Source organism: Microchirus variegatus (genome assembly GCF_963457635.1).
Source record: "Microchirus variegatus genome assembly, chromosome: 5".
NCBI lineage: Eukaryota > Metazoa > Chordata > Actinopteri > Pleuronectiformes > Soleidae > Microchirus > Microchirus variegatus.
The window spans coordinates 15,329,736-15,341,768 of NC_139806.1; the positions used below are offsets into that span (position 1 = coordinate 15,329,736).

Here is a 12,033-nt window from a genome sequence, read left to right on the forward strand (position 1 = left end):
TATTCTTTTTTTTTCTTTTTTTTTAGAAAAGAAATAAATCTAGATAATACACACAAAAAAAGACATGGCTTGCCATTCAGTAAACAAAAATGTTCTTGTTGGACGAGTACCTCGAGAAAACGGCCTGAATGTGACCCTGAAGCAGCAGGTCTGTTACAAGCTTCACTTCCTGCCTGTAAAGGAGGAGCAGGTATACTGAAAACTGATCATCTAAAAGAAATGTTCTGATTGCCATCGAGACGCACTGCGAGGGAAATTAGGACTCATCTGTTGGCACGGTCACAGGAGTTCTCTTAGGAAGGCACTTGACGTGGGGTCAGTGACGGCGATGCACCGAGTTCCTTGTTTGTGCACACTGAGGAGGGAGAGACCGTCAGCTAAGTGCAAGTTCCATAATGAATCCACTTTCACTAGATCATTTGGGGGTGGGGGACGATGGGGGAGAAGAGAGAGACACAAAATATGGAGGCGTTTGGCAACTCCACCAGAAAACCACAGCTTTCAAACGCCGCATCTCGACCGTCGACTACGTTAAGGAAGACGTAACACAAGCGAATCGGAGAGAAAACTGCATCCGCAACGACGCACGTCGCGCGATCGTTCTGGGTAACGCGCGAAGCGGAGCGTCTCGGCGCGGGAAACGACAGTGGCGAAAAAGTAAGAGCCTTTTGTTTTTGCTCCACGAGAGCAAAAAGAGAAAGTGAAAGACCAGTCAGTCAGGTGAATGCTGGTGGCTGCCATTTTTTTTTTTTTTTTTAAAGGTTTCTGACTCAGGGTTTTCAAAACCAAAATGGAGACGGCAGCATTTTCAAAAGTCTCAATGTACCACTAATGATTCACAGATTAAGGGTCACACTTTAGATTAGGGAACACCTATCCACCATTAACTAGGTGCTTACTAACATATATAAGTCACATACTAGCCCTTTATTAGTGAATATTAAGCACGTATTAACACCTTATTCTACCTCTATTATGACATGAACTTAAGGCTACATAAGGTGTTAATACGTGCTTAATATTCACTAATAAAGGGCTAGTATGTGACTTAAATGCATGTTAGTAAGCACCTAGTTAATGGTGAATATGTGTTCCCTAATCTAAAGTGTTATCCTCATGGATTGCTGCTCTTTTTTTTGGTTTAACACAGTTGTGCGAACGTAGCCTTCACGGGGAGCACCTCCAAACATTTTGCAAAAAAAAAGAAAATCGAGATTGTATTCGAGTAACCTGTGCAAGCTTTTACGAGCGATTCTTTTTTAAATACGTCAAGGTCTCCCTTCAGCCACAGGACGACAATAACCCACACCACCAATCTCCAAGACTGATGGACCCAGTCCAGAAAATCAAAACAGTTACAACTCAACAAATAAAACCACAAAGAGAGAAGAAAAAGAGAGCGACCGGGGGGGGGGGGGAGAAGAAGAAGAAGAAGAAAAGGAAGAAAAGGAAATCATGTGTCTCTTCGGTTTCACAATGAGACATTCCCATTCAGGCACATTTCCAGAGAAGTGTCATATACAAAGCTATATAAAAACAAAACAAAAGAATCCCAAAACATTCAAGTACTTTGTCATGTAAACACTTTTCCAAACTATTATACAGAAACTCGCCAGCCACTTTAATAGGTACACCCTGTAACTATAAATAGCAAATCCTGATGTCAGAATCAAGACTTTTGAATCTTTGACGGGCTGCAGAAATTGCGATATAAATTGGCGTGATCGATCCTTTTGAAGACTGTTAACCACAACAACATATCTTGTCATCTGCAAAAGCCAGAATGCAGCGCTGCAGAGTTTCACCACAACGCTGTTTTGTCACAAAAAAGTTATCTTCTTCAATCTTAACGTGCTGTAGTCTACTGTTATGTTTGCAACAAATTGCACAGCCACGCTCTGGGGTTTACTGGTCAGACAGAGGGGAAATATCCAGTGAGCTTCAGGTTGACGCCAGAGTTCAGAGAATGACCGGTCTGGTTGAAGCTGACAGACGAGGCAAAAAATAACCACTTGTTACAAACCAAAGGCATGGAGAAGAACATCTCTGAAAGCACAACACGCCACATTATAAAGGTGTCATTTGTACCTAATAAAATGGCTGGTGAGTGTAACCGATTGTTGTCATCGTCAATTGTTTTCCGTTTGTTGTGCAACAATAAGACAACAGTGTGTGAGGAGAGGGGAATACTTTTGCCTGTAGGACAATATATGAGCTCAAAAATCAGCCAGGATTGAGTTACTGCTGCTGCTGCTGTTGTTGTTGTTGTTGTTGATGATGATGTTTAGAGCAGGACGCATGAGCAGCACTTGTCTCCACCACTGGGGACAGTTGAGTAGTTCATTTGTCTCACAATCTCTGCAAACAGTTCGTCCACTGATCCTTTATTCTTGGCTGAAGTTTCCATAAAGGGGCAGCTCCAGTCCTGGGCCAGCGCCTTGCCTTCCCCGGAGGAGACCTCTCTCTCCCCCTCCAGGTCCACCTTGTTGCCCACCAGGATCATGGGAACCCTCTCGTACCTCTTCACCCGGATGATCTGGTCCCTCATGGGCTTGATGTCCTGGAAGCTCTGCTGGTTGACCAGGCTGTAGACGAGAATGAAGCCCTGGCCGTTTTTGATGTACAGATCCCGCATGGAGGCGAACTGCTCGGTGCCCGCCGTGTCCAGGATCTCCAACACGGACGGGGACGAGTCCACCTCGATCTCCTTCCTGTAAAAATCCTCGATGGTGGGGTCGTACTTCTCGATGAAGGAGCCCGTCACGAATTGGACCGTCAGGGCGGATTTGCCGACTCCACCCGAGCCCAAAACAACCACTTTGTACTCCCTCATGGCCAAGGAGAGAAGAGGAGGATAGGAGGAAAGGAGAGGAGGGGGGAGGAAGAAAAGGCAGACACCTCCTTTTTCCGCGACGAAGCCTCCTCTCTCCCACCCGCTGACCAGCCCCGATGTTTTCAACACAAGCGGGCTGCGAAGGCTGCGCTCTCGCTCGCCTACGAGTCAAATCCTCCGAGCCTGCGCTGCGAATTCCGGGGAGCAGGGATCCGAGGAGAGGCTCCGCTCCTGGACATCAGCGTGGCGGATTACAGCTCATTTTTCATCGCACTGTATGTATTGTGCAAGGGCGCTGGGAAGCGTGATCGCTCCGCTCCTCTTGCGCGGCGTTTCCTGCCCACATCCTCAGCAGCGTCGAGAGAGACGAGGCTCAGTTCCGCTTTCTTAAAGGAGCAGTCACCAGAAACACAGAGCGGGTCACGTGACCAGAAACACGACAGTGGGGCCCTGGGCTTGCATGACCTATGACCTCACATTATAACATCGACAGCCGCAGAGCTAAATCAGAAGAAAATATCTATAACTCAAATGACCATTATTATTTATTTTATATATATATTTTTTTCCAAACCTTCTGTTCCACACTCCAGTCCAGTAGGTGGCAGTAATGCACACATGAGCCGGTCACCAAAGAAGAAGCTGAATCAACATGTCAAACATTTTAATATTTAATACAGTTTCTCAATCCTGGTCCTGGAGAGCCACTGACCTACATGTTTTAGACCACATGTGTCAAACTCAAGGCCTGGGGCCCAGATGTGGCCCGCTACGTCATTTTATGTGGCCCGCGAGTGATTAATTGAGTCTTAAAAATCTGTGTTAAAATAGGCCTATGCTGCTTTAAGGCGTGCGTTGACCATAAACTACATTTCCCACAATGCATGGCGATTGCGTTACCCGCAAAGTGACGGCATCCTGCCACTAGATCTCAGTGTATCGGTGTATTTGCATGACATGCGACGAGTGAAATTGAGATTGAGACTGTGATCGCAACAGAATGTGTTCACAAAAGCCACAACCAAAAAACGATGAGGCAGTGGATGCTAACTTTATTGTGGCTGAAGAATTCACCCGTGCTTCAAAGTCTTTTTTCTGAGGGTGTGTTTTTGAAGCAGTGCATGCTGAAGGTGTGTGAGCAGGTCTGCCCTGACCGGATACAGACTTTTAAAACTCTAAGTTTGTCAAGAAACACCATCACGGACCAGGTTACTTTCTATCTATAATTCATCATATTTGTAACTAGACGAAGTAACAAATACAGAAAGTTATTTAGCAATATGTTACGGAGTAGTTACCTTTATCCTACATTATATTTGGTTATATTTAGTAACATTTATTCTGTATGACAGTTACATCTGGCCCTATGAGGGTAACCATTATGCTGATGTGGCCCTCAGTGAAAATGAGTTTGACACCCTTGTTTTAGACGTTTCCTTGCTCCAACACAGCTGATTGAAATAAACAGGTCGTCATCAGGCTTCAGCAGAGCTTACTGACGAGCTGACCGTTTGAATCATGTGTGTTTGAGCAGGGAAATGTGCTAAAACATGCGGGACAGTGGCTCCCCAGGACCTGGAGTGAGAAACCCTGTTTTAGATGTTTCCCTGCTCCAACACACCTGATTCAAACCATCAGCTAATCAGCACGCTCCTCAGGAGCCTGATAACGACCTGTTTATTTGAATCAGGTGCACTCTAAAAAGCAACTCAGAGGGTCTTTTAACACCACTTGATTTAATACATGGCTGCAAGTTAAAAATTGTAATTAGTTAATTTAAATAAACCTTCTAAGTTGCAAACTTTATTTTTTAAATTGTGATCAAATAATAATGTTGGCAATTAGATCAAATTAATTTTGTATATAATTTATACTCAAATTTCATTGTTGGTGGGTTTAAAACAAAATTCAAGTTGATGTAACTTAAAAAACTTACCCACACAACATGCCCAGACAAGTTCTGAGAAGAGACTGAACCTTCATAAAAGCAACATTTCATGGTGAGTAAAATTTAATTATAATAGTTCTAGAAAAGTATTGTATTTACATTTGTTTCAGTGACTTTCATTCGATAATAGCCTGTGTGCCCAGCTAGAGAGAGCTGTTGGGAAAAGGATTATTCACATTTAGCTAATTGCATGCAGCCACCAGCTACATGCTAATGTTACCCACAGTCACAGCCACAATTAAAAAAATAAAATAAAATAAAAAAATGTTCATTCACATGTATAGCTGTGTTGTTCCAAATTGTGGTTTGAAGTTTCTGTGAGAGGAAAGTAAGCAAACGATTTCTTTTAATTTGTCTGCCTGTTTAAAATCTGGAGAAAGATATTTTAGTCATGTGATTGCGGTTTAACCGTGTAACCACCAGCTACATTCTAATGTTACCCCACTGTCAGAACCAGAATTATTTTTTTGTTTTGTTTTTGTTGTATAGCTGTGTTCTTCCACTGAGGGCAAAGTGTAGCAAAGAGGTAAGCAAACGTGACTGTAATGATGTAATCTTAAAAGATTTTGGACAATCTAGTCAGATTTACATTTTGTAAAATTTCCCATTGTTGTCAAAGATGGGTTTTGGGTGCAAACTGTGTAAATTTGAAACCTCCACACAAACTGGGTTGCTACGGCACTACAGGTTACGTCATGGTCACGGTGGCGAACGTCTGCCATGAATTCACCAAGACTGTTTTTGTGTGTTTTCGAAATTAATGATGTGGGCTTACTTGTGACAATTTTAGGCCTACTTGTTCAAAATAAAAAATAAAAATAAGTTACTTGCAAAAGCAGTGGTTGAACTGTCTTTCTTGAAAGCTACTACATTACCAAAAAACCTACAAAAAAGAAGAAAAAAACCTGAAGAAAATCTAATTGGACCAACAGATTTTTTTATATTGTTGCTACTTAAAAAGTTGTGCGGATTATTACTGTAATTACCTAGACAACAAATAAAAGTACTTTATAATAATATGGTAATTGTGTACTTTTTACTACACTACATTACCTCTAACTGTCTTTGTTATGCGTTACTACCAAATAAAATCAGAAGAAGAAGAGTTGGTAATGGTCTATATTTATATAGAGCTTTTCTGGTCTTGATGAACTGCTTTACACTACAGTTTTCACCCATTCACACATCTTTCAAGACACATTCACACACTTCAGCATGGGGTAAAGTGTCTTGCTCAAGGACAGCAGAGACAGGTATTGAACCCACAACCTTCCATTTGAAAGCTACAATGGCTCAATCCTTACTTCTCACTATACTTTTACTTCATAAACATGAGTACATTTTCTATCAGAAAACGACTTTGGATATTTAAATGTAATATACTTTAAGACGTTTACTTAAGTAGTATCATAAAAGTTCAACTTCTACCAAAGTCATTTTCTGGTAATTATACTTAGGTACTTTGTGCAAGACTGATTGCACAGCAGCCATTATAACTTGGGAGGAAAATGACAATGTTATTATTCTGCCTCTGTTTGGCCTTTGTGATCAGAATCCATGTAACATTACTTGTATGCTGTGTTTTTTTTTTTTTGTCTGAAAACAGCAACAAGTAATGCTATCAGACTCCACTGAGGGAGCGTTTGTGTGTATACAGCAGCAGCACAGGGGAATCTGAACATGTCCTGAACTGGAGTTATGTGAGAATTAAATTGTGCATATCTCAAACTGGAATTATAGATAGTTTTGTAATAAACTCCATACACGTTAAAAGAAAACCTGAATTTTTCCTTGGAAGAAGTCATGGATACGTCAAATACATATCCAGACTAGCTATTAAATGTCAAAACAACTTTCCATAACAGTCAATACATGAACAAAAAGTCATTAGCTAATTCATAGATGTAAACAGTCGCACACAAAAAAACCTAAACCTGACTCCTGATGCATACAATCTTACCACCCTGTGCACCTGTGCAATGTAATATGGGAAAATATAAGGGCCAAAATATGGAAAATAAATACATGCATTGTTGATTTTGCAGCAGCAACAGGACGTCAACAAATAATCAAAACACCATTTTAAGCCTCGCATTAATTTGACCCACACAAGCCGAACAAACAGAGGCTGGAACACAAAAACTGTTGCATGAGCAAATCAAATATTATTTTATTCAGATTTTTTTTTTTCATCCATACAGCAAGAGTCAATTATGGCAACAATAAAATGTGCATAAACAAATCTGAAGACAGAATAGTACATTATTGTGTTGCTGTTAGCAAATACATAACTGATGGTTGCGCTAACGAGTAAAAAGCAGTCAAAGCGAACATGTGCGCCCAGCAGGGAAGAGAAACCTTGGAGGGTTTTTTTTTTTTTTTTCGATCCAGAGACCGAAACATGTGATTTTGGAGGAAATGGTGCTTTGGTTCCGCAGCGCCTACACAGCGGCCTCGACTTAGAAACACGTCGACGCCGACCGGCGACTGTTACATTCATTTGAAAGACAAATTTGCCAAATGTGCACTATTTGGTTGTGGTGAGCCTTCACCTGCTGAGTGCACAGACATGATAGCAGGAGCAACGTTCAGTGAGTCAGTGTTGACTGCAATTATATGGCTATGAGAAAAGTATCCGGGGGTGCATGAGTGCTAATATTTCATCGTCCTTTAAATAACATGGTTTCTTGGAAAAAAAAAAAAAAAGTATTTTCTTGTCACACAAAAGAGTATGATGGCTTGTTTTTGAAGTATTATTTCTCCCCAGTGTGGATGTTATCTACTGTACGTGTAATTTGAAGGAAAAGAAATGTATTACTGTGTATTATTATTATTATTATTATTATGTTGTCTTGAATGTGTTATCGTCCCTTAAATACTGTAACTATGCTGTTTCTTTTGTTTTGTACGTTTGCATGCAGTTAAATCAAACTATAATGAAAACAACATTTTGATAGTTTTATGTATCATCTCTACCATGGGAGCAGCAATACTGCGTGACCAAGTCCAACAAATGATATATAGACACCATTGGATGTGTCATCGTATGAGAAGGATGTGGAGTCTGCATGACATGGGGATGTTTACTCCCCTACGACATTTCCTGGCGATACTAGTCACTGATAAAATAAGACAAAAAGCGCATAGCTTTTCCTGAATGCATTAACCAAGAAACTAGTGCCCTTCTTTGCAAGCGTTTTTTTTTTTTTAGCTGGTCTTCTAATTTAAGAATTTAAATTAATCTAACAAAATTCCTTATAATTATAGATATTTTTATTCAAAATAATATCTCAATATGATACACATTTTTCTCTGTTCATTTGACTATATACAGAAGTGCAAAAAGTCAACCTTCGTCCCTTAGGTTAAAACTCATCATCTGCAGCATTTCAGACCTCTCCGGTCCGGAAAAGTCTCTTCTTACTCGCTCCTAATCTCACTATTGACCGAATATCCGAACACCCATCAATTTCACTGCTTGATTTGGCCTGACATTCAGGGCAAACTTAAGAAATATTCCAACAAAAGTACATCTCTTTTTTTTTCTTGAAATGGATACAGTAGAAAATAATTTGTACTCTCAAACATGGACAATCTATATCTCAATACAATATATCTTCAAAACATGAATCTCGACACGTTACAAGGAAAATTTAAGTCGGGGTTAAAACATTATTAGTCGTTTGTTTTTCTCTCGACGGTGACGGCAAATTAATCGATCTCATTCCTCGTATCGACAGAAAATTCTCTCATCGACAAAATTAAGTGATAATGTAACATCAACTAAAGAAAAGACATCCAGCTATATGAATGAAGTGAATATTTAAAACTGACTCAAAACACTATCATTTATATGGTTTGAAAATAGTTATGAATGTATACTACCTCAAAATCTACAACGGCTATATCAATGTCGTCAAGTAATATATAGTAAGGCAAAAATAAAAATAAAATAATAATCTACATCTACATACCTCAAATAGATTCAAATCCTTAAGTAGTACATAACACAAGTTCAATGAAATTTAAGAGAGTAATTGTTATCTTTACATATAGAGAATGGAAAATAAAATAAGCGCCGTGTGATATAAAACATCATTGGTGTTCTTTACCTGCATGGTGATTGAAAGTACATTGGATTGGGCTGAGACCCATTAAATGCAATCTAAGGCTTTGTAAGGTACATTACAACCGGTAAAGACACACTACACACCTCTGTGAATAGGAAAAAAAAGAAAAAAAGTAGGAGGAAGTGACGGATGTTAAATGATAAAACAAGTGTTTGAAGCCTCCTTTGAGATGCTCGTGAACACGACTATGAGGACAAAACTGTGCTTTGGTTTCCGTAGTCACATATACAAGTGAAAGACAGCCTTCAACGCTTTTGTTTGGAACACGAGTCGCGTGGACGTGTGTTGCATTTCCCCAAAAATGAAGGTTCACCGACAGTGGGATTAAAACAGGGCGATTAGACAAACAATCATTCAAGTGCACATGTGGTTTAAATGACCTAATAGACCTTTGGGCCGGTTGTTTTTTTTAAATTCCTATCTACACATGGCTCAACAGTGCTTCTCGGAGCCCCGTTTTTTTTCGAGTTGCCCCCTCTTTAGAAGAGGGTTAACACAATATCAACTGAAGCTACACCCTCTTCTTCACCAGGCATTAGAGTCAATGGACTTGAGCAACAACTTAATTAAAATTAAAAAAAAACAAAAAAAAACACTAGTCTATTAAGAGGTACGACAAACTTTAGAAAAACCCAACATTTTCAATTTTTTTAAAATAAAAAGTAATTAAAAAATGGCAAAACAAAACCACAACCCACTTCTAAAACTGATTAATTAGATTAAAGTAAAAAAAAAATTCCACTCAAAAGATTTTTGAAAATAAACAATACAAAAAGAGCCATACAAAACTTTTACCTTCAGTAAACAAATAACACTGCTGAGATAACACTCTGGTTTTAGCTGTATGGCCTTGATGGCACGTGACAAGGTGAGAAAAGCTAGCCTGGCTGTGCTTTCAAGGTACACAGGTATGTTGGTTTACCCAGAACATTCATATGTCCAAGACCCTCATTTCAACATCTAGTTTTACTAGTAGCTGTAAAAACACAATACTGTACATGCCTAATTCTTTTGGCAAAAAAAACAAACAAACAAACCCAAAAAAAACAATAATTCCTGTTAAAATCATTGTGCCTTTTCAGAATTCAATTGAAATTCAAGGTGCATGTTTGCAGTTCACTTGTAAACTATGAAACATGGCTATCAATTTAACAAAAATAAAGCAGAACAAATACAAAAAAAAAAAAAAAAAAAGGAAAAGAAACATCTTGGTCTAGTAACGTACCAGCACTGGATGTTGCTTCATGCAACCACGCTCTTGACCTTCAGTGCATGCAGTAATGATTACAATTAGAGCAAATTGAGTGCTATGATTTAGTCAGACACAGAGGTGTAATATCAACATTTTCCCAGAGGGGGAGACACACTGACCCTGGCACCAAGACATCCTCTTCGCTCAGCTGGACGTTGAAATTGACAACAAAACTCTTCTTTGACATTTGATATGTGGGAAGATGGCACAGGTCATGTTTTGCACCCTTGATGTTTTTGCATGTGTGATGAGAACCATCGTCATGGACCGGCTAAGAGATGGCAAGTCCATGTCCCATTGCTTGACATTCTGAAGGTTATGTAGGTAAAGGCTGAACTCTTTTGGCTTGGACGGTGCCAGCACACATTCTTTTGATCTGCAAGATATGAGGATTTCAGGTTTTAAAAAAAAATAAAAACAACAGTATCAAGAGTATCATCATGTTTCCGCAGAGACAGAGAGGACATTTATAAGCTGCACAGGGTCAAGCCTCACACTAGAAAAGCCATTCACCAAAGTAATAGACTTTTGAGGAACAAATGAGAGAGTGCGGGGATTGAAATGGGAACTCACTGTTCTTAAGAGGAACTACATTTGAGTCAAGAACTTGTGACTACTCAGATGATCTGCAGATATTATTGGAATCTGTGGGTAGAAAAAAACAGACAGGGATCAAACAGGGACAAGTTACGAATCGGAGTGGACGCTGGCGGACAAAACAACCACAGATCTACACGCCGCATCCTCACACTGAGATGAGTTCATTGCTGGACAAAAAAAAAAGGAAGGGGGACGGACGATGATGATGGCAAGATAGAAGAAGCAATTTGGCTACAGTGTGGCACAGATCATTCATGATGTGACATATCAATTAGATTAAAACACTTCTGGGCAGCAAGGAGGGGAGGAGGTGGGTTGAAGGGGAGGGACAGATGAGGGGGACATAGGGACACTGTTAGTGAGGTGGCTCCCCCATGCAAATCTAAAAGTCCTCCAAGTTGTTGACCTGCACACCTGAGTAAAATGCAGAAGTCTGGAGTCTGGATTAGAATGAACAGCTTTCTGGTACTAAGTAATGCTGCAACTGTTTTACAAAATGTCACAAATGTTCTTACACACTGACTGTATTACTTTATCAATGAGTATGTCCTGCTTTTAAACAGAAGGCACATAGTAGAGCTTCCCTTTATGTACTGGAAGTAGCGGCAAAAAAACCACAAACAAAACAAATGCCAAGCACCAAAGGTCACAGATAGCGATTGTTGCACAAGCTGTGCAAATAGCTCTTAAAAAATTAAAAAATTAAAAAAACTACCTCATACATACCAATTGCATGTATTCGTTGGTAGTCAACTTTGATAAGGAAGAGTCCTCAAAATGGGAAAGGACAAAATCAAGGTTACAATGAGGACACATTGAATGTAAGACAACATCGTTTCTCCAGAAAGACATGATCCAAGAAATGTGTTAGACTGACTGTACGATCGTCAAAAATAATACAGAGTTTTTTTTTTGTTTTTTTTAAACGTATAACAAGATGATGCACACAATGTTGGTGTAGGCCAACAAGAGGGAGTACCGCCTTCTACCCAACCCTCCCCTCACTGTAAGACACAAGCAACCCCAGATCGCCAATGTGCAGTGAGTGAAAGATTAAATAGATAGATAGATAGATAGATAGATAGATAGATAGATAGATAGATAGATAGATAGATAGATAGATAGATAGATAGATAGATAGATAGATAGATAGATAAAGTAGGTATAGATAGATAGATAGATAGATAGATAGATAGATAGATAGATAGATAGATAGATAGATAGATAGATAGATAGATAGATAAAGTAGGTATAGAAGAAAGATACAGTA

General features: G+C 39.5%; 2 protein-coding genes across 10 annotated transcripts in view; both read right to left on the reverse strand.

The window, feature by feature from the left end:
- Positions 1-2,284: 2,284 nt before the first annotated feature.
- LOC310927794 (ras-related protein Rap-2a-like) lies at positions 2,285-2,833 on the reverse strand (the record flags this gene model as incomplete). The annotated part of the gene is made up of 1 exon (XM_083890187.1): positions 2,285-2,833. One exon carries the CDS (start codon positions 2,831-2,833, stop codon positions 2,285-2,287), a length of 549 nt encoding a protein of 182 aa, XP_083746313.1.
- A 4,099-nt stretch (positions 2,834-6,932) lies between these two features.
- Positions 6,933-12,033, reverse strand: part of mbnl1 (muscleblind-like splicing regulator 1) — a 37,137-nt gene continuing 32,036 nt past the window's right edge. For 6 of the 9 annotated variants that reach the window (XM_083889362.1, XM_083889367.1, XM_083889370.1 and 3 more), the window contains 3 exons: positions 11,490-11,534; positions 10,737-10,808; positions 6,933-10,539 (listed from right to left, as the gene is read on the reverse strand). In XM_083889362.1, coding sequence (XP_083745488.1) covers positions 10,752-10,808; positions 11,490-11,534 — 102 coding nt within the window. In that variant the 3' untranslated portion in view covers positions 6,933-10,539; positions 10,737-10,751. The remainder of the gene's footprint in view (positions 10,540-10,736; positions 10,809-11,489; positions 11,535-12,033) is intronic. The other 3 variants (XM_083889366.1, XM_083889368.1, XM_083889365.1) reach the window with 2 other exon arrangements.